This window comes from Aulonocara stuartgranti (assembly GCF_965226115.1).
Source record: "Aulonocara stuartgranti genome assembly, chromosome: 4".
Lineage (NCBI taxonomy): Eukaryota > Metazoa > Chordata > Actinopteri > Cichliformes > Cichlidae > Aulonocara > Aulonocara stuartgranti.
Genome location: NC_138942.1, coordinates 27,558,497 through 27,582,177, shown reverse-complemented (window position 1 = coordinate 27,582,177; position 23,681 = coordinate 27,558,497). Strand labels below are relative to the sequence as shown.

The following is a 23,681-nucleotide window of genomic DNA, read 5'->3' as shown; positions in this document are numbered from 1 at the left end:
GTTCCATAGGGGTTCCCTCTAAAAAAACAAACAAAAAAGCAGCCAAACAGAAACCCTTCATTACGAGCGAGATCTGTGTGTGTTGTGGGCCTGCAAAGGGGAAATCGGGAGGCTTTTTGGCTCGCCCAGACCATCACAGAGGCCAGGCTGGGTATGTTTTACTGATCCTGTATTTAACTAAGACCCAAAGTATTGTTATTCACTCTCCGGTTTCATCTGCGTCTGTCGTAAAAAAGAGGAGGGAGAAAGAAAGGGAATACTGGACCACTGGTAGGAATTCTGAATTTACTGGCATTCCAGTGTTTTACTGTTAGTTGTGCTTCATTAGTCCAAAAACTGTAATAAAGAGGTGATTTTTTTCATTACTGGCTTGTAGGGCTTTCTCCACTTTGATTGTGGACATTTATGGATCAGATGTCATGTTTAGCAGCTTATGTTTAGTTTCACTGACTCACCTCTTTCTACTGTGTTTCCTGTGGCTCGTACAGGATAGATGCGTGTGAAAGTATTATCGCAGTACAGTATCCTTGCAAACACAACCAGCAGAACAGGTCAGGTCTTTGGCACTCGTAGCATTGATAACCTGGTGAACACAGGAACTGAATTGCTCAACGTTTTCTAGGTGCTTGTGTTTTTATTGGCTGACACGCGTCAAACCTCTGGAAACTATTAAAACCAGCTCGGCCTGCCTCGCAGACGATCACACAAGTGTGCGCTCACTCACACGTACTGTAGACACATAGCGAAACACCCCGTGTTTCACAGTGTGAGAGCTGAGGTATCGAGCGTGTCCGCCGGCTGAGCGCTTAACTCGCGCCCCCAGTGTGATTTTGATGTAGCGACGAGCTCGACTTCACTTTTATCTGCAGCACAGCCAACTCAGTTCGCACACCCACACACACAGAGACACACACTTACACACATAAACAGACTGATGTCACGGCCAATGCCAGTTCTTACAAAAAGAAACTCAACCAAGCAGTGAGTAAAACCTTCACTCTAAACATTCCACTGAAATTACCCCCAAGCCACAATTACTGTCAAGTAATCTTTTGTAAACTTTTGTAGCAACTGAGGATTTTATTTTATCTGAAAAAAGCGAAAAGACCAGAAGAGCCCAAAACCAACAGTGAATTTATCCTCCTAAATGAGCCAAACTGAGCGTGATATATTACTTCTCTGCACCACAGGACTTCGTTCTTTTTAACAAACTATTAAAAATGAATCAGTGAGTCACATCATTTCACTAAGTGACTGCAGTTTACTTTCACTCAGTCACACATGTTTCTTCCCACTGCTGTCTTTTTCTGCAGCTGAAAATAGTCCCCAACTTTCTTCCCTCTGCAAAGCAAATGATGCTTTTTTACAGGAAAAACTGAAAGAATAAACAGTCATCAAGTGAGCTAAGGGTTGGAGGACGTGTCTGCATTAGAGAGTTTGCATGACCTGGAGTTTTACATTTGATTTTACATTATAAACTCTTTAACTGAAAGCAGAAGTTATTAAAACTCCAAATGTACGGTGGAATAAATGTAATTCAGTGTTATCTGGTCTTGATGAAGTTGGGATCTTATGAGCTGGAACTTTAACGAGCATGAAATGCAGCTGTCAAGTTTCAAATCTGAGCTTTTCATCTCTACTCAGACTCTGATTTTACTCTTCTAGCAGGAAATATGCAGGGCTGCAAAATATGGTTACGTGTTTTTGAAAGTATATTAAAAAAAACCCTTCACCAAAACCAGGCAGCTCACAAGGATTGCATTTAGTATAGATTCATTTGGTTTTGGTTTTTCATTTGGTTGGTTTGTTTTTTTTAACTTACTTTAAGACGTTAGCAATGCAGTAAAAATCAAGTAAGAGTAGCATGACTGATGTTTACTTTGAATACATATAGAGGAGGACGCATGTTGGAGCATATGATTATTTAGGGGTAGGAATTTGTATTGATTTTTAAAAAGGCTGGACATGAATGACTTGAGTTTGTTATATGATATTATACTACAGTATATTTCTAACTTGGCACCTCATTCTTTTTCTCTTAAACATACTTTCTTTAAACACAACACATTCTAGGTTCAACTTGAAAGAAAGGCAGATGTGAAATGTTAAAGTGAGGTCAGAGGTCAAAGGTAACATGATATTTGGATGCGAATTATATGAGATTTAGAGTCTGCATATAGCAGTGTTATTTCCTAAATGTTGCCAGTTCAAACAAAAACAGCATCATTTTAAAGATAAAAACCATTTTATGAAAGTTTGACCTTATTTGACCTTGAAGGAGAGGTCAGATGACATCATAATTTAAATCTTTATATGGTACATTCAACATGTTGACAATATAAGCCACACTATATACATTACTTGAATCATAGTTTATAAGGCCTTTTGTCCGTTTTGGACCAATAATCATTAAGTTGACTTTAAAGACATTGGTGGATGTAAACCGAATTTGAATGGACTGTTGAAATGACTCTAGCAATAAATAACATCTTTATGTTTTTAAAAATTTTAAAAACATTTCATCATCATGTCAATAATATGTTTTTTCACATGTCAGGTTCAACATACGTAACAGTCACCAAGGTTTTCTCCTACATTGTTAAATAAAGTGTTATATTTTCTAAAAATGTTCTATATTATCTCTTTTTTATATAGATTTTTAAAAATTTATTCCATAAGGAAGAAAAAGTCAAGTATACTATATGATATTACCATAAAATGATAAGTAGACAAATGTTACAGAATGATTAAAACTCATATAAACATAGTACATAGGTGCACACAGGTACATATCCTTGGAGTACCAGTCTTCTTTATTTTTTAAAGCTTGGATTCAGCAAAACAAAATCTATAAAAAATGGCACATTTTATTTGCTGACCAATGATATCAGGTTAGCATAGTTCAGTCCCTTCCAATATTATTATCTGCGATGATGACTCGATTGTTGTAACTGTCTCCAAAACATTTCTAATGTAGTGTAGTTAATGCAGTTTTAGAAAAGGCAAAACAATCATAGGTGTCAGAAGTGAGATGTTGGTATGTGTCTAAGCTTCTGCTTCGTCAATTTTTAAACACTTTTGAAAAACAGCTTGGTGCAAAAATGTTTTCTATTTATAGATTTTCAACACCTGCTGCCATTAGCTTTCTGCTATCACACCCATGCTAATCCAGATCACTGAGCTACATCTCTCAACCATGTTTGTGCTGTTAGTGCCGTTCATAGCATTTTAATTATCTGACAAATAATATGGCCTAATGTGTGCTGCAGCCCATCCAAAAGGCAAGAAGAAGGTCTGGTGAGAGAAATTATGGTATTCTGACTTTGTTTCTTTGATTAGTAGATATGTGAATTTGTGCAATATACTCAAGTTAATGGATGTATCTAGCTAACTAATACCTCCACACTCCTAGCATTAGCTGATAACGTAGCACGGCATCTTCTGGTCTAAATATGGTCCAAAAAAAGCACTCACTCAAAAGAGATCAGAAACATTACATTTACAGTACATTTAGGCTGTGGCCATTTCTTCTGTGTATAAATCTGTTTCTTCTGCATTTAAAAACATTTCTGTGAACACTATATTTTTACATATTTAAATATTATCAGCACTTAGCAATAAAAGTTTATGGGTTAAACAAATACTGATATCTGTATTTTACATTTTTACCTCCCAGTCACCCAAACACTCTGAGTGCATCTATTTAATTTAGACGATGTTACGACCCGGCTCAGCTAGGCGAGAGGGGAGGTAACATAAATGAGCCCAAAGCCAGTAAGGTCAGATTAAAAAACTTAAGGTTTATTACTGAAACTAAAAACCATTAGTGAAGCGAATCACTAGGCAAGTAAATAAAGCCAATGTACTCTCACATGCTCAAGCAACACGTTCAAATACCAAGAACACTACTCATAAGGGCTGTAAAAAAAGTATAATATGGGTTGATGAGTCACTGGCGCTCACCTGTGACCATTGACATCAATACTGAGGTGAGTTTTTGAGGATCTCCTCAACTTTTCTGTTTGTAAGCGTTCCTGTGTTTGTTGTTGTTAGCATCAGTTAGCCTCTGTTAGCTACTGTTAGCTGGTGCAACTTTTAGGACATTCAAGAAGCTGGCATAATGTTAGCTTATAACCAGCTGTTGTTGTTGTTAGCCGCCTCATTGTCAGCTGTCAAGAGATGGGAGTGTCACATGTTTAAACTGCTGACAATAAGTAATTGTATGTTAATGCACATTTTTGTGTGTTAGAGCCCAGATTTTAGGCTTGAGGTGAGGACAAAGAGGATGACGTTTTATCCAGACCCCTGTCGCGTTGTGTCTTTCCTCCATGTTCCCACTTATCTGATGAAGCGGACCCCTTATCAGATGATAAAACACAGGTGTGATCCTTCATATCTTATCGGATGATGAATTAAAAATGAACGCCTATGAGTTTTTTCTCCTTTGGAAATGTCTAGCCATGTATGTAAAACATGAGTCTGAAGGGTGATGCCGATCTCAACCACAGTATTCAAAACAGCAGGGCAAGATGGCGGCTTCCCTGTACCAGTGTCCACTCCACAAGTTCATCCTATAGAAGGAAGACGTAATTACACAGTAATCTGTGTATATTTATGAGTACTACATTCTTTTTTCTATAAATAACCTCAAAACCTGGTGCTTTAAGAGTCAAAAATATGGAGTCCACAAACTTAATGGGTGACAGTAGTTTTGTCCATCGTTTAAACACCATCTATGTTTGTGTCTATGTTATGGCTTGTTTCAACATAACATAGACACAAAATCGTGTGAACTGGATAAAAAAAAAAATTGAGAAATTTACTAAAATTAGATATATCAAATGTGCTTTTTGACTGGCACTACACTTTGATAGACTACTGGCCTCTTGTGATACATAGTTTCAAGCAGTAGGTTTAAACAGTTGTCCCAAATTCCTGTCAGGGATACATGTTTTGTGACTCTGGACAGTGTAACAGTGACGGGGAACAACACATGGTGACAAGCGGACCTCATCCTACTGGTTTGAGTAGTGGCTGTATAACTGCAGGCTGTGAAGTTACGTGAGGTATCCCCCTACAAAAAAAACAGACCAAGCAGGAAGTGGGATATTTTCTTTCCAGTCTAATGTGTAACCCTTGGGGCTGAATAACTGTTGCATTACATGAGAACATCTGATGCTATACACACACCTCAGCCTCCAGTCTAATTTCCCAGAGAGTCAAAATTCCCCCAAAACTAGCTCATCTGGACACGTTAATAGCAAATAGCCACAACTCCAAGCAGTCATATTGTGTTACATATTTTTGTTGATATTCCCTGGAAACTGATGACTTTGTGATGAGTCTCATCCTACTGTAGTGTTTATTATGATGAGCTGTCTAACATCAAGACAGAGCTGTGCCATTGCTGGAGAAAGTAATTTATTTAAACACATGGTTGCTGTTACTATTATCGTGATTAGCCCCAGAGATTTACTGTTCTTTAGTCGAGTTTTTGGAAATGGCCCCAGTGTCCTCGTCTTGTATCAATTCAAGCCAATTATTCCCCAATCCCTTTCCCACTGTCCTCGCTATGAGTCACATGTTTATGCATGATTCTCTCACCAGTTTTAGGCAGATGCTGCCCTTAATCACTATAAACAGATCATTGCGGTGTTCAAGCTGAATGAGGTTTATAGATCAGATCGGATGGGTTTGTTTAAAATACAAGGTTTTATTGCAGAGCTTATGTGGGAGATGATTGAGCTAAGCAGGAAGGATGGGGAGCTGGGTTTTAGTTCTGTTTGGATACCTGCGGTTTTAATGAGATGATCCTGCCTCCAGCCAGCTCAGTCAGTCATAGCTCCCGCTGTCATGTGTGCGTTGTTAGGATTTACGTGTTCTGGCCGACAACGCAAAAAGCAGCAACGTCTGGACAGCACATGTAGCTTCTCTGGGGAAGAACTGAGCAGCGCGTACTGGTACATGTACTTTTTTCTCTTCAAAGCTTACAGGTCATTGGTCACGATTCTCCCAAGGCCTTGTCGCACACACAGATTTTTTCCCCCAGTGAACTACAAATATTTGACCCACTTACTCCCCTGTGCTCCCCTTAACATTAACTGTCACAGTATTGGTATCTGTGGTAGGAAATGAGCAGCTCGGTAATTAATGCTGTACACTAGGGCTTGTCAAAGGAGTCATAAAACATCCATAAATCAGTGAGACTGGGTGAAATGCACCTTAGGTAAGAAAGTGTTTGAAGGACTGTTTCACTGCTGCTTTTCCTGGCGTCAAATCTTATTTGTCTTTGTGCTTAACACAAGTTCTCCCTTTTTACAGGAGAGGATTCGATCTAAAAGTAATTCTTTGGTTATAGGTTGCTATAACTGCTTACTGCAAGTCTTTGTATCTGAGTAAGGATACCGTCTTGCTGAGAGGTTGGATAACAAAATTGACACCACTTGCATGTGTGTGTGTGAGTGTGTGTGATAGAAAGGGTGTTTGTAGCTAATTAGTTTAATTTTCAGAATTGGAGGGAGGAAGCTAAATTGGAGGGAGATGAACAATGACAACTTTAGTAGCAACAAAGAAAACATTGCCCCAAAAAATGATAAATAATTCACAAACTGGTCTCATCTGGCCATTATAACCACCGACAAGGAAACAAGAGAGTGGAACACATCCTGACTTCATGCAGGATATGTGAAGAAGAAAAAAGAAGGGTCTGCCAAGGTTAGGATGAGTCCAGGCCAACATTAGAGATTTACTGGGTATGAGAACTCAGCTGCAGGAAGAAAATGCATATCTAGGTTTTTGTAAGCAACCGCAGTAATTACAAGACTTCAGTGCAATTAGACAACAGCGTATATTGTGCATAATTATGGACGGCTTAAACAACTAAAAGAAGGAGGCAGTACTTCAGCTTAAAAAGAAAGCAGCTGCTGTGAAACCTCAAAGAAGATGTTGGTTTAGATTAACATAAACATTAAAAAAAGAAAAAATCAAGTAACTTCACACTTTCTTATGCAGCCGCAAAGGGATTTATGTCTCCTCCTAAGATCAAACCTGGGATCTATTGTATGCTAGGCAAATGTGAAGACCACTGCACTATGGAGCCACTAACAACTCTGAGTTGTAATTATTTTTGAGAAATATAAGAACGATTTTTCGATTTCAAAATCAAAAGCCAGTGAAACCCCAACTGGCCTCCAACTGGTAATGACATTGCAAGTCTCATTTGTACTTTGCTTCCAATTCTAATGAGAAAATGCTACCATGCTAACATTAAGATGATAAAAAAAATATATAAACTGATAAACATCTGTATGTTAGACAGTGCAGGACATGCGGATTGTTGGTATGACAAAAAAGGATGCAAGCAGAGGTGAAAGGGGGCCCGACTGACCCGGACTGGAATTTTTAGCGTTGCTTCCAGTGACAGCATGGAGATACAAAAAGAAAAAACATCCTTTCATTGTTTAGATGTAAATAAAGTTGCAGTTGCGGTACTTCGGTATTTAGCTAGTGGTACAGAAGAGGAGCAAGCAATGTTTTTTTAAGTGACAGGTAATTAGTTTTTTTTTCCAGTGGATGAGAGAGTTGCTTCCCTCCTCCTTTGAATTGGAGAATGGGTCATCACTGTCGTTTGTGCTTGTGCACCAAATGATGTGCAGAGTACCCAGCTTTCCTGGAGTCACTGTGTAGGGCGCTGAAGGGTTCGCCATCTGGTGACTCCATGATCCTACTGGGTATTTAAAAGTGTATGTGGCACCAGTACACCCTAGGTCACAGGCCTGGAAAATATAAATATGTACTGAGGTTGGACTAGGAGTGCCTGGCAGAGGCCTTGGTACACCAGATCTTCACCTCCAGCAGAACTTAGACAGATTTCTTAGGGAGGCTGAGGACATTGAGTCCAGATAGACCGTTTTCTGCACCTCCATTGTTGAGACTTCTGCACAGAGCTGCAGCTGCAATGTGGTTGGTGTGTGCTGGGTGGTAACCCCCAAACCAGATGATGGACATTGGAAGTGAACTAGTGTAACCAATTCCATCACACACCAGAAGGACTGTTATCAGGCTTGGTTTTCCTGTGGGACTCCTAACAGGTACTAACAGACCAAGCAGAGCACAGCTCTGGTGGTAGCTGAAGCACAGTCTTGGGTGTAGCAGGAGGTTGGTGAAGCCAAGAAATAAGCCTTTTGTAGCCCGGTGGCGCCAGTGTTCGGCAGCCTCGCCTCTGTCAGTGCGCCCCAGGGTGGCTGTGGCTACAATGTAGCTTGCCATCACCAGTCTGTGAATGTGTGTGTGAATGGGTGGATGACTGAATGTGTAAAGCGCTTTGGGGTCCTTAGGGACTAGTAAAGCGCTATACAAATACAGGCCATTTACCATTTTTACCATTTGTATGGCCTCAAACTGATGTTGGCAAAATATCAGGTGACTCAGAAGAGGAATTGGTGCTCCACTCACACAGGGTATGCAGTGCAAAGTGCAACTCCTTAGTGGCATGGCCCCTCGGGTGTATGAGATTTACCCTGACTTCCTTAAGGCCCTGAATTTTTTAAGGCTGTCTTTGTTGACATGCCTCTGCAACACTGCATGAAAGTATGGGGCGGATTCTCTGAACTAGCAAACTGAGGTGGTGGTTTCCATTTTTTAGAAGGGGGATTGGGGATGCACTTCAACTATAGGACCCCACGACTCAGCCTGCCTAGAAGGAGGCAACGAATTGGACTCCAAAAATAACTGCTCATTGTTCTGTAACCAATTCTGTAAAACTAAAATTAAAAAATTAAAGTAATTATTGTGGACATGATTTCTAGGCAGAATGAAGTGGTGGAAGACTTCCACTATGGTGGCCTCAGAATCTCATCTCGCCTTTTTGCAGATCATGTGATTCTGTTGGCTTCATCAAGGGGTGGCCTCCAGCTCACACTAAAGTTTGCAGCCGGGTGTGAAGTGGTGGGAGTGAGAATTAACATCTTTAAACCTGAGGCCATGGACCTTAACAGGAAAAGGGTGGAGTGCTCATTCTGGGTCTGGGATGAGTTGCTAACCCAAGCAGAGGAGTATAATTATCCCAGTGTATTGTTCAGGAGTGAGGGGGAGAGGGGATATTGCTAGACAGACTGGGATAGATCTTTTCACCAGTCTGTAGGATAGAATGATAAAGAAAGGTCTGAGAGTAAAATTGAAGCTGTTTCTCCAAAAGGTGGCTGGTCTCTTCCTTAGATACAGTGGGGCAAAAAAGTATTTAGTCAGCCACCGATTATGCAAGTTCCCCCACCTAAAATGATGACAGAGGTCAGTAATTTGCACCAGAGGTACACTTCAACTGTGAGAGACAGAATGTGAAAAAAAAATCCATGAATTCACATGGTAGGATTTGTAAAGAATTTATTCTTAAATCAGGGTGGAAAATAAATATTTTGTCACCTCAAACAAGGAAAATCTCTGGCTCTCACAGACCTGTAACGTCTTCTGTAAGAAGCTTTTCTGTCCCCCACTCGTTACCTGTATGAATGGCACCTGTTTGAACTCATCATCTGTACAAAAGACACCTGTCCACAGCCTCAAACAGTCAGACTCCAAACTCCGCCATGGCCAAGACCAAAGAGCTTTCGAAGGACACCAGGAAAAGTATTGTAGACCTGCACCAGACTGGGAAGAGTGAATCTACAATAGGCAAGCAGCTTGGTGTGAACAAATCAACTGTAGGAGCAATCATCAGAAAATGGAAGCCATACAAGACCACTGATAATCTCCCTCGATCTGGGGCTCCACGCAAGATCTCATCCCGTGGGGTCAAAATGATCATGAGAACGGTGAGCAAAGATCCCAGAACCACACGGGGGGACCTGGTGAATGACCTGCAGAGAGCTGGGACCAAAGTAACAAAGGTCACCATCAGTAACACACTACAACGGCAGGGAATCAAATCCCGCAGTGCCAGACGTGTTCCGCTGCTGAAGCCAGTGCACGTCCAGGCCCGTCTGAAGTTTGCCAGAGAGCACATGGATGATACAGCAGAGGATTGGGAGAATGTCATGTGGTCAGATGAAACCAAAGTAGAACTTTTTGGTATAAACTCAACTCGTCGTGTTTGGAGGAAGAAGAATACTGAGTTGCATCCCAAGAACACCATACCTACTGTGAAGCATGGGGGTGGAAACATCATGCTATGGGGCTGTTTTTCTGCCAAGGGGACAGGACGACTGATCCGTGTTAAGGACAGAATGAATGGGGCCATGTATCGTGAGATTTTGAGCCAAAACCTCCTTCCATCAGTGAGAACTTTGAAGATGAAACGAGGCTGGGTCTTCCAACATGACAATGATCCAAAACACCCCGCCCGGGCAACAAAGGAGTGGCTCCGTAAGAAGCATCTGAAAGTCCTGGAGTGGCCTAGCCAGTCTCCAGACCTCAACCCCATAGAAAATCTGTGGCGGGAGTTGAAAGTCCGTGTTGCTCGGCGACAGCCCCAAAACATCACTGCTCTCAAGAAGATCTGCATGGAGGAATGGGCCAAAATACCAGCTACTGTGTGTGCAAACCTGGTAAAGACCTATAGTAAACGTTTGACCTCTGTTATTGCCAACAAAGGTTGTGTTACAAAGTATTGAGTTGTATTTTTGTTATTGACCAAATACTTATTTTCCACCCTGATTTACAAATAAATTCTTTACAAATCCTACCATGTGGATTCATGGATTTTTTTTTCACATTCTGTCTCTCACAGTTGAAGTGTACCTCTGGTGCAAATTACTGACCTCTGTCATCATTTTAGGTGGGGGAACTTGCATAATCGGTGGCTGACTAAATACTTTTTTGCCCCACTGTATAGGATAAAGAGTTCAGTCATTAGGGAAGGGCTGAGAGTAGAGCCAAGAGCTCCACATTGAAAGGAGCCAGTTGAGGTGATTCAGGTCTCTGACAAGGATGCTGGGAGGAGGCCCCCAGGGTACACGAGGACAAGAGATTGAAGACTGAAGAGATTAGATCTTTTGGCTGGCCTGGGAAACATTCTGTGTTCTTGGATAAGCTGGAGGAGATCTGCAACACATCCGATTATATTTACGGTGATGATGCTGATTAGATTCACTTGTATACTACCTTTCATACCAGCTTTATAGTCTCTAGGGGCTGGAGATCAGCCATATAGCTCGTGACACATTCTGTCTTGTTGTGTTTGGGGTCATTGTCCTGTTGAAAAATTAATTACACAAACCAGATAGGATGGCATGTCGCTGCAGGACGCTGTGGTAGCCATGCTGATTCAGTGTGCCTTTAGTTTTGAATAAATCCACAACAGTGTCACCAGCAAACTACCCCCACACCAACACACCTCCTCCTCCATGCTTCACGGTGAGAACCATGCATGTAGAGACCATGTGTTCGCACAAAGACACAGTGGGTGGAACCAAGATCTCAAGTTTGGACTAAAGACCAAAGCACAGATTTTCACTGGTCTCATCTCCATTCTTTGTGTTTTTTGGTCCAAACAAATCTCTTCTGCTTGTTGCTTTTCCTTAGTCATGGTTTCTTAGCAGCGATTTAACCATAAATGCTTGATTCATACAATCTCCTCTGAACAGTTGATGTAGAGATGTGTCTGCTGCTGGAAGTCTGCGTGACATTTATCTCGGCTCTAATCGGAGGTGCTGTTAACTTGTGATTTCCGAGGCTACTCTGAGGACTCTAAAATATGAGACATATTTAGAGTCATCAATTTTTCCTGTGCAAAGATAAGATACACCTTTATTAGTCCCACACCTGGGAAATTTGTTGTGTGACAGTAGAAAATGGACAGGGCAAAGTTACGGCAGCAAAAATTAAGATAAACAATGGAACAGAATAACAGAAAAGAATAACCTACTATATAAAATAGAATAAAATACTATGTTGTCAGAAAAATTACACTTAGTGGTATTGCACGTGTGTGTGTGTGTGTGTGGATGTGTGTGTGTGGGTGGGTGTGTCTGTCTGCACGTGTTAGGTCAACTGCAAAGTCTTTGTTGTGGAGTCTGACAGCTGATGGAAGAAAAGATCTATCTATCTATCTATCTATCTATCTATCTATCTATCTATCTATCTATCTATCTATCTATCTATCTATCTATCTATCTATCTATCTATCTATCTATCTATCTATCTATCTATCTATCTATCTATCTATCTATATACATATATACATATATATATACACATATGCTGAGGCTGCATCCTCTGCATATATTTCTAGCAGCTCCTGCCTCGTGGATTGCTAGATGATTACACCAAATAATGTGGTTGAATGACATCAGACAAAGCCTTTCTCATTTCAGCTTGTGCAGATAAAGAACGTTTCTAATTTTCTCTAATTTCATGTTTGCTCAGTAATTAGAGTTGCTGATTACCCAGCGTGGGCCAAAAACTTAGTTACACTTAAATGCACTTAAATGCCTCTGCTGTAGAAAAACTTCCCTTTCCTTTTTCAGCTAAAGAAAAGTCATAAACCACAAAGGGGAGAGCTGCTGTGAACAACCAGTAAACCCTTATGGAATCAGACCTGCAAAACATTTTGGAAATTTGCAAGCTGTGGCCTGGGCATTTCCTCAGGAAACTATGGCAGGGAGCCTGAGGGTGGGCCATTTTTGCTGTTTTGTGGTTTTACACAATGCATGCATCTACAGCGTGTATTTCTGTAAGTGAGGAAATAGATGCAAAATACAAATCTAGACCACACTGGGGTTTGCCTTTTTTTTTTGTATTTATTTTGGGTTTTTTTAAACAAAAAAGTGTCTGTTTTGTATTTTTAAATACACACCTTTTAACTTCTCTTGTCAAACTTCACCTCTGAGGAACTGCAGAACAGGAATAGGACTTTCACACATCCCTCAGACCCAGTCTTATACGATCTTCTACACCATTCAATCTATTTTAGGTGGTGAAATGAGCTTCCCATTTTTATTTGTCTTCCTTCACCAACAGGCACAGCAGCTTCATAAATGGGACGTGCCCTCTGAGAAACAGGGGAAGAGCACCGTAACTTTAATCGCCACACACACAAACACATAGAGGCCTACACACACACACACACACACACACACACACACACACACACACACACACACAAAACTGCACACACTTTTTTAGTACCAGACAGGCTTCACCGATTGCCAATGAGTCACAAACGGGTGCCACAGTGAGCACAGACAATGGCACAGTTACAATTACTGGACTGAAATGTGTAATGGCAGGCGCACCTGCAAAAAGCAAAGAGCCATGTGAACCAGGCCACTGCCAGAAAACAAAGAGGGGATTTGTTCTTTTTTTCCACTCTTCTATCTTTTCTTTGTTCCAGTAAAGAACAAAAACAAGAGCGTTTCTGCGTAGGGTGAAACATTGACACTGTGCAGCAGCTGTGGCGCAGATCGGCTCTGACCTACACATAAACCTTCACGTTTAGATTTCAACTCTCACCACAATTCTCTGTCATCCTGCATCGTCCCTGTTATGTAGGACACATGCAGCATTAACTAACTAATGCTTCCACTTTCACACACTGAATCAGAAAGTGAAGAAAAAAAAGAAGAGGTAGAGAAACACTAGTGAGCGCTATCAAGGATTCAGTGACACAGGTTAGACGAGTTCAAGGTGGATGACTCAGGGCTATCAACAGATTAAGAGTTCATTTTAAAGTCATCATCGCAGCAATTTACTAAATCTGTACAAACCTGATGCTTCCTTTACATTTCTTGGGTTTTAAGTTAATCTACATCTAAAAATAACAAACCATTTGCAGTAAGTTGTGCTCTCCTGCTCATTAAAAAAAAAAAAGCACGGTTATAACAGGCTACAGTGCTTGATGGAGCTTAGGGGAAGCCCTTTCGTAAGTTTTGGAGGCCAGCGGCTGAGTAACAATCATCGAACCTGACAGGCCTCTCCGGAGTGTTTCTGGGTGGAGCAGATGTATGGTTGTTGCACAGCACGAAGCATCACACTTAGTCCAACACTCAGATTCACAGTTGTGTTTAATAAAAAAAAAAAAAAGGTGTGAACGCTCTTTTGCATGCAGCCATTTCTATATTAATGCAACACTTAACACCAGGCCTGTTTCTAGGTCATGAGGTTTGTGATCTGACTTTTATTTACCAGAATTAAGTATATGGGCTTCTTAAGCAGAAAATTCAAAAAGAACTGTTAAGATAAACTTTGTTTTACCTCGGATGTGAGCCAAAACAATAGAATGGGAACACATAAGCGTGAGACTATCTTACAAAGTTAAAAAGCTTTCGCTTTATTTCACTGTTAGATGTGCCAGCGTGGCCAGTATGTAGGACGTATGTATGTTCTCAAATGGTAAATGTAGTTTGTAGATCAGCAGCAGCGTTATCAGTTGAAAGTTTCCTGTTGTTTTCTCCCTTTTGATGTATTTCCTCTGTGCCATTCACGTTTGAGCTTCATTGTCCTGCAGTTAATGTGCTCTTTTGCTGAGATGTGTTGACCTAAATAGATTGTTGTGAAATTGTTCTTAGGTATCCGAGAAGTAGCAAAGTCATGTCTTACCGGCTGATTGCCAATAAAGAAAACTGGTAAAATGAAATTTATTTGTTGTTTTGTTGTTATTGTTGTTGTTGTTGTTGTTTATGTGTGTGTGTTTTGTGAAACTCAATTTAAAACACATATTTCTTTTTAAAACAGACTGATACTAAAAGAAGCTACAACCTTTGAAAATTCACCATCCACAGCATTCAGTAAAACTCATGTTATAAAATAAAATAAAACTAGACCTCAGTTAGTTCTTTAGCTAACAATGTCTTTGTAAACAGAAGATTTTCACTTTCCCTTAAAGGGAAAGGACAAGAACAAGGACTAGCAGATGTTTTTCATGATCACTATGTTAAATGTCTAAAAAAAACGAACTAGCATAGAGCTGCTAACATTGCTATAAGCCCAGACAGCATCAAGGATAAACTTGTCCTGTTTCTAGGTAAATAATACACGACTTCTTTAAGTGTGTGTGTCTGTTTTTAAGAGAAACATCCTCCAAAAAATGTTATTTTATGATAAACTACTTAACCTTGGAAGTAATGTGTTGATTTTTAAGCTAGTTAGCTTGAGCTAAGTTGAGCTGCTAAAGCTTTTTTTTACTTTTATCAATTTCTCACACTTTTGCTCGTGTTTGTCTTGTTTTAGAGGAGTTAAAAAAACAAAACATGTTCTTATATCATACAAATTACACCTCACAGGAAACCTGTCATTTGAACTGGTTATTGTCTGACTAGTTAAAAGATATTAAGCTAATGCAACTTTTGCGATTAACATGAACTTGAAATGGTAGCATCTCTTCTGAAGTAACCAGCTGTAAGTGTGTTAATGTTCTTCTGACTGGCAGCTTTGGCGAAACTAAAAGCTAGCCGTCGCGGTTTTCTGGGCTGTGTCACAGATGTCGTTCTCATCACTTAACACCAGCGTTTGGAGCCTTGCTTATAACTCAAAGATGCTTCTTTAGACCCAAAGTACAACTCTTTACTGCTAAGATGACAGAGAGGGTTATTCCTAAAACTCTCAGTGATCATCAGAACAGAGGTTTAGCAAACAGTCAGCAAATGTCATCACTGCACATAACTGTAGATTTTTATTTAGTTGTCAATATTCTATATGAACAAATGCCCGACAATAGCACGCTGACTAACAAAGCAGCAAAGTTAGTCATTTGACAGCCCAAATATCTCCCATAAAGCTCAGTGGTTACAAGAAGACACAACCTGAGAGAACTGTACCCTCCTCCACGTTTTCTCAGGCTGCCATCAAAGCTATTTAAAGGTTCCCACACACAGTGCAGTCCTGGCTTTCTTTGGCCTCTTCAAACACAGCTCGCTTTTCTATTCTTATTCTGCTGTTAGATTGTAACTCTTCATTCGTCTCACAGGGTGAAGTTAAAGTTAAAAAACAAAACAAAGGATACCTCGTGACCTTTTTTACTTGCATTTCCCAACAGAAAAATTTGTTTTAGTTGATATTTGAATCATTTCTGACTTCTCAGTGTCTGACTCAAATTTGAGTATAACAACATGAATGCAGTTCAGAGAATTCATGAATTTTTAGTCTTAAAACTGTTTAAAAACTGTTTGTTCTTGTTTTGTTTAACATATATATGTCTGTAGAAATTCCAAAACTTGTAAACATCTTTTCCTCCTGTCACATTGTCTGTTCTGTGCACAGCTGGAGCCTCCGTGTCTGTTTTCATTGTGTCGGAGAATTCCAGTGTTGAGGCTACGAGTGCGCTTTTCCTGGCTCTTCACGCTTTCCTCCCGAAGAATCGGAGAAGGTACCAAGCGTCATTCTGCCACCAGTGCACTCCACTCTAAGGTGGGTGTGCCTGTTTTATTTTCCCATGACATCACTGTTTTGTTTTTTGCTGTTGATGTGCTGTTTTGGAACACTGTGCATGTCTGGACAACAAGTTACCTCCCTGAAGGAAATATGGCCGTGCTCCAGGACTATATATTACTTGGAAATGGCAAATCTGCATGCATGTTTGTTTGTAAAAAAGTCCTTATGCATGCATGAAACTCTGATGTCAGGAGTTGTTAACTTAACTTAGAGCAACTTCCTTTTTAATGCAAATCCTAATTTTGTATCTATGGTTTGCAGCGCTCTATTTTTGCATATAAAACCTCACTTTTATTTTACCACTCAAAAAAGTTTCCCATGATCACTTAGGTTGTGTTTCTTTCTCTTTTGATGCCTTTTGTTTCAGTGGGCATTAAAAACATTTTCACCAAAAGACCAAACCTGTCCCTTCCGGTGCTATCCACCGGTCTGTGTCGAGAACAGCAGCAGACAGTAATGGGTGGTTAACCACATAAGGGTTCACACTTTGCAGTAAATTGCTGTAAATCAGCAGACCTTAGAATTACCCACTCAGTACAAATTAAATCAAGTATAATGATTCAGAGGACACATATTTAACCTTCCAGAGTCATGCACACACCACCCCCACCTCTCCTTTAACCCTTTTGCTATTTTTCCAACTAATTATGACTAAAACGCTGCTTTCCTTGGGATTTTGGAAACAGTCCAATGGGATTTTTACAAGTCCCCATGAAAGACAAGAAGTGAAATGAAAAGGAAGTAACACAACTTGCCATGCATTTTGACAGGAAGTCATTATTTACTAGTTTTGGTCTGCGTGTGTGGGGGGTAGGAATGACGTGGGTGTCGCTTAACCCACTTGATTTTACTGCTGATACATTTGATCTTAAAAAAATCCCCTTGTAATGGACTGGCTGCTTCCACGGTAGAGGAGCTCTTTCTCTTTCTCTCTTCTCCCTCATGCAACGACGACTGGCTGCTGGCCTGATGGACATGATGGAGAGCAAACACCGGCCAAATCCCCTTACACAATGTTGCAATTCCCTCAGTGTTTGTGGTATTAACCAGAATCACTTGAAAAGCAATTAAGACTGCATTGTTTCACAGAGTGATACCACTGGCATGCCTTGTGTGTCTAGACACAGAGATAGAGCTATCTAAATTACTGCCTGATTTCTTGTGAAGAAGAGAGTGGGATTCCTGAGCCCTATTGTTTTGGAGGACAGTCCAAGGCCTTGATGTGGGCTCTGGGAGCAGATAAAATACCTAGAGACGGATGTCTGTGTGCTCATTTATTGAAAGCAGTTGAGGAAACATATGGGCTCTCTGACCAGCGATGAGCCCCCATGGTTTCCTCTGATTGCACAGGAAACGGGGCCGGTACATACTGTAAGAGCTGCTTATTCAAAATTCACAAGTGCTATTCGGCACCGTGACTGACAAAAGTCTGTGTGCGCGTGCAGAAGCCACAGAGGCAGGGAGTGTAAACAGTTTGGAAGTCTGCGGCCTGAGGTCAACCAGGATCAAGGCGAGTCCTTAAAAAGCCCGTAAACAGTCAGAGTAGGTTTGTTTTCAGCTTGTGTCCAAACAACGAATGACGCGGCAGCTGGGAAACTGAATTTGATTCATCATCCGCGTGACGCAGTGAGACGAGCTTGAGCTTAAGAGCGAGGGGACGTTACTGGACAGACCTAAGAATAGGGGCCCGACAAAAGCGCATCATCCAAGAAAACAACCCGAAAAACACCCACAGCTTGTTTGTTTATTGAGTAAAATAGCAGCTTAATCTTTCTCACGGAGGAAGCGCTCATTCTTATCATCACTCTATCAGCTAAGCATCTATGGAGAGGAAAGGGATCTCCTTTGCACTTTCACACCTTAAATTAAATCAGAAGGCTTTTGAAGACTCGTGGCCAAACCGGGAGTGAGAAAAAACGAGCCTGGCTGCCCTTGTACCCATTACCCCACGCCTCCCACACACATACACTCATAGCCCCTTATCACAGTTTGTCATCGAACACTCATATCCTCACATTGTCCCAGAGGAAAGCTGACCTCCCAGCTGTAGATATAAACTCGATCCAGCCCTCGTGTTCCCCATCATCCTCCTCCTCCCTCTAATGAAGAACAGCCACAGGGTGACAGGGCACGAACGCTGCACTCTGAGGCAAAAAGCTGTTTTCGGCCTCTAAAAAGTGGGCTTTCCAAAGATCTAAAAAAAAAAAAAAGAGCTAGCCTTCCCCAGCCCAAACTAATGTTTTCCTCAGACTTGGGATGCAGCTGTGGCCTTGCGTGACGTCCACGAGGAGGGGATCGACGGGAAGGTTGTGAGGTCAGCAGAGGGCGTTCGCATAGGCACCGGCCCAAGTCTGGAGAAAACACTCCTCTTGTCACCGTGGAGATGGAGCGAGAGACTCACCTCTTTCTTTCTTTCACTATCTGTGTGGTTTCACTCGATGTGTTTGGCTTCACTGCTTTTGTTCTTTTGCTCGGAAGTTTACTGTGAGCTCTCGGTAATCCATCACTGCTTTTATCGACAGATGCGATCGTTCACTGATTAAAGCAGCGCTGCAGGCGGCTCATAATGAGCTCACATTCAGTTCAGTGATATCCGAGGGCAGTGATATCAGAGTGTGTTAGTTGACGCCATACTTCTTTTTTATTTTTTTTTATTTGTGATCGCGGCATTCGAGGTGAAAGCAGATGCTTGTATTCCTCCTAGTTGAGTCTTAAAAGGAGCATGTATGCATTTGTGTGTTTAAATACACCACACACACACTTGCTTATTTACGACTAACTTTACTTGTTAAGACAGTTAGTCCTCTTCGCTCTAGCTTTACACGAGCACAGCTAAACACACCATGCCCTGCAAACCCTGCTGAGTCCTGTGGTTAGCATTGTGGTAAGTGTGGGGCCAGCTGGCAAGGCTATCACGTGGGCATCTTTTGCTGGAATCATATTTGGGTCATTTCTTGGTAACAGCTGATAGCTGATACCCCTCATGTTTATTTTAATTTTACTTATTAGCACCACAAATTGCTGATATTGTAGATATCGGTGTGATACAATGGTTTCTTGAGCCCCTAGATTCTGGTGTTCTAGAGATGCAGATCATGCCATACACACAAATGCAGGAAGTAGTATACAAGCATTAAATGTGAGTATGTGTTGGGACTGAATTAAACTTTCTCAAAATTTAACTGAAGGTATCATAGAAAGAACAGACACAAAAAAGGACAATTTGTTTGTGATTAAAAAACATTACAAATATGTATACATAGTATAGGGAGAGGGAATGTAGCCCTAGTTATTATATACTATCCTTTAAAATGAAATTTTGAATGAAATGTTTTGGGGGGTTTAAAGTTATTTAATACAGTTTTATATAAAACTGGATATTGTTCAGATAATTTAATCAAATATCAGAGTTAGGTTGATTTGGTCAAGTATTTATATCCATAACCTATTTTTCAGCTGACCAGTATTTTTAGGTACTGCATGCCAGCACTTTACTCCTTGTAGGTCACTGCTTGGCAGCCAGTTTTCACTCATTTATATCAACAGTTTCACTGCTTTCCTGCTCACATGCACAAAGGTCATATCTTTTAGGCTGTCATGTGACAGTTAAATGGAAAGATTGTGATTAATGCCTCGGTAAAAAGGAAACTTAAATTTCTTACGGAAACGCTGTGATAATAATAAAATATTTGTTTAAATGATAGCATCCTTCTGAGTCTTTTTTATTTTTTTTTTTGGTAGGTACATTTTGCATCTCTATCACATGCAGGCATTCACGTTATTTTGCAAAGAGCGCAGTGATAAGAATACATTTACTGTACATGTGAAACTTTGTGTGTTTGTTTGTGTTTGTGTTCAAAACGTGTCTGCGCAGGACGGGCAGACTGTGGGTTCGCAGCTTTCTTGTGAACCACTCGTCCGACAGTGTGAGTTACCATTTGTCACAGGAAATGAAAGGCAAAAAAATAAATAAATAAATAAACAAAAAAATCATAGTGTGAATTAAAAAAAATGTCCTGACTACACAATTCTTTTTTCACAGCCTTTCTAAGGCCTGTTTGTCTGTTTCGGTTTTAGGGTTAAAATCATACGTCTTGTTATGGTTAGTGGAAGGGTTTTAAGACTTAGCTGTAAGCTGGTTGGTAGAGTTTAGAGGTAACAGACTTTGGGAAAACACTGGAACCACAGCAGAGCTTTAGCCAAAATGTGAGAACCGCTTGTTGAGAAGACCTTAAATTTAACAGGTACGAGCACGCAGGGTTGAGGTTCTCTTAATTTACTGTAAACCTGTATTTTTCATTTCTTCTGGGGAGACTCTGCAGACCTGGTGATTCCTGATAAGATAAGTCAGCTAGCTGCAAACAAGTCATGCTTCTCTTCCAGCAGGGCGTCTGCATCTTCACTATCACTCCTCTTGTCTTATATCATAGTTTCCCACGGATCGTGGGACTTAACAGGACTCTGTGCTTGCTAAATATGGGGATTACATTCTAAAGTAAACCGTGGTTGATTAATGCTCAGTGGAAGGCCGAGAGATTACCAAGGCCGCTATCTACGAGGAAAACAATGAGATAAAGACACAAAGAACAAGAAACAGAGCAACGGTGTGAATGGTGTCAAAAAGATATGTGCGCACTTACTTTCTGCCTGTAGTTATTTTTTTCTCAAGTGATGTAAGACCTGGCCTCGCACTGTATTTGGATTCCCATCATCATAGTTGTGATATTAACAGACCCGATGTTTCTTCTTTATAAGAAAATGCATTTTGGGGAATAGCTGATGCCTGTGAGATGTTAATACATCAGACTGTGGGAACCTGTGTGTGCCTGAATCATAGCATTATGATATTAGACATCAACAGCTGAGTAATAAGTGACAGCTAAGACGTGGCAGATGTGGCCTTGTAGAAAAATGTCCTTGTGTGAACTACTCACACCCCAGTAAGATTCCTAAAACTGAGTTAAAAACAGCTGTACTGTATTCAGAGTTGTCTTGCAGAAACTGTGGGGGCATGAGGAGCACGAGGTGGGGTATGACCCAGATTTGTGCTTCAGCTTCAATCACATGTCAACTTTCAGCCACAATTCTCAGATTCAGAAATACAAACAGTGTGCCACTTTGCTTTGCGGTTTGCTTCTGAAGGTGGCAAGGCTGTCGCCCAGTCTTGTTTTTACTCTTAAGTATCTCCGTTTAACTTTTTTTTTTCCATTTCATACTTTCTCTTTGTGCGCGTTCGCACCTGCTGTTGTGTGAATGCTCTGTGGTTTTCAGAACAAGACGAAGAAGAGACGCTAGAATGCAGGATGCAGGAAATTTCCATGAGCTGATTAAATATTCTCACATCATTGTCGTGTGCCTTCCTCTTCCCTTCCATGAGGCTGTTTAGTGTATATTCCAGACAGTCAATTGGGAGTTGGGTGTTTTTTGGAGACTATTTTGTTTTGCACTTCTGCAGTAGATAGAGTGGGAGGGGGGTGGGGGTGGGGGGTTGCTGTGGCACGATTGTTTGTGCTGGATATTTGAATAAATTTTGGACAAAACTAGAGAGAGAGCAGAGAAGAAGTTAATCCATGTCCAGAAGTGAGCATGCCAAATCTTATCCCTAAGCAAATAATTCAACAGCATAAATTTAGGCCTCAACAAAGGCCTCAGTCAAAATCTATATGACTGTAAGGCTGATTTGGAGCCAAAAATGATTTATCTTTCTATAATATACAATAAGCTATCAAAACATTGCAAATGTATGATCAGTAACACAGTGTTTCTATCTGCTAACAATTCAATAATAGCAGCAGTTTCTAACAGTTCACGTTACTTGTTTGTTAGGAGACATTTGTTTCCAGATAAACGTTCAATAGTTACACTTTTTCTTTAAGTCATCTTGTGGGTTTGAGCTTTTTTTTTTTTTTTACATCTTTACTGTTGATATTGTGTCTCCTGCTTGGTTTAAAGCCAAAATTCAATCCAAAAGTTTTCTTTAAAAAGGTATAAAAAGCATAAAAACTCAAAACTGCAGTGGCCCTAAGAGGTCAAAAACACTGCAACTTAAGAAAAAGAAATTAGAAAGAGACATAGAAATAGAAGGAAAGCTATTGAAAAAAAATCCACTGCACAATAAAACACATTAAAACTGAATAAAACACAATAGAAACAAACAAACAAAAAACCTGGGACACTTAAAAGTAGCAGAGAATTATATATATAATATTATGATTATTCATATAATACTGTAGATGCATGTTTGCTGTTCCACAGCTATTACCTCACCAAAGACAGTTCAGTTGAGGTTTGTTTGTTTATTTCCATTTTGTGTTATTAATTTAATTCAACTTTCATTTTGCAGTGTTTTTCTATTTTCTGTCCTTTGACCTTTCGGGGCCACCGTGCAAAACAAAACAGAGTCACGGGGAACTACAGAACTGACTGATCATTTTCTGTAGGCTTACTGAGAAGCTGAGAAAGTTGGCCCTTTCTCAATATTCACAGTCACAGTCATTGCATGCCCACTGATTAGCACTACTTTAATGTTAAACAAAAGACAAAGAAAACAACAGTGTACAGTTTATCTGGCTATATCTGGTAAATAAGGCCTTTGCAGACATCATTTCATATGTGACGCATATGTGAATGAGCTCCGCGGCCACTCTCGCTTCTCTCTCGGCTTCATCAGCTTGGTTCTTAATTTGGAACAATATTAAAGTATTTATCTATTAGGCATTTTTGACATTTCCAGGAAGAGAGCTCACTGTCCCTGAGCCTGTGTGCAAGAGGCAGCTGTTGCAACACTGTGCAGCACAGACACGCATACACACATAGACACACACACACACATAGACCACTCTTTCTCACCAACATGCTATCTTTGCCAGTAAGTCTATTTTGCTGCACTGTTGAGAACCTTATGAGAACAAATCCACATATCAACCGAACTTTACATAAATAAGGTCATCTCCGCTGGAAGAAAGGAATGGCAGACACAATCTGTCAGCTTCATCTGCAAATCATTAACCTCTTTTTCTTTTCTTTTTTTAAACATCAGTTGTTCCAGTATTGGGTCCCACAGTACTGTTGTGCCAGTGCTAAGCTGGCACTTAATCAGCCCTTTTATAATAGAAATACATAGAAATATATGGCACCTCTTTTTGTGAAAAGAGCGAACAGAGACGCTGTTCTTGTGAGCAGCTCTGTCGAGCACTGTCACTGGGATGTCTGAATACAAACAAATGACATTTATGTATAACTGACCTATGTTTGGTTGACAAAATGCCATCATCGAAAAGAAAACAACTGTCTGTCTCAAAAGGGCTTTAGTGGTTATG

At 40.5% G+C, this 23,681-nt stretch overlaps 1 protein-coding gene across 7 annotated transcripts in view; it reads left to right on the top strand.

Annotated features, from left to right (window-relative positions):
* Positions 1-218: 218 nt before the first annotated feature.
* Positions 219-23,681, top strand: part of LOC309704787 (uncharacterized protein) — a 62,781-nt gene continuing 39,318 nt past the window's right edge. For 6 of the 7 annotated variants that reach the window (XM_082530208.1, XM_082530209.1, XM_082530207.1 and 3 more), the window contains exons 1-2: positions 3,862-3,989; positions 16,192-16,338. In XM_082530208.1, the coding sequence (XP_082386334.1) occupies positions 3,945-3,989; positions 16,192-16,338 (192 nt within the window). In that variant the 5' untranslated portion in view covers positions 3,862-3,944. Of the gene's footprint in view, positions 271-3,861; positions 3,990-16,191; positions 16,339-23,681 lie in introns of those variants that run through there. The other variant, XR_014276372.1, reaches the window with a different exon arrangement.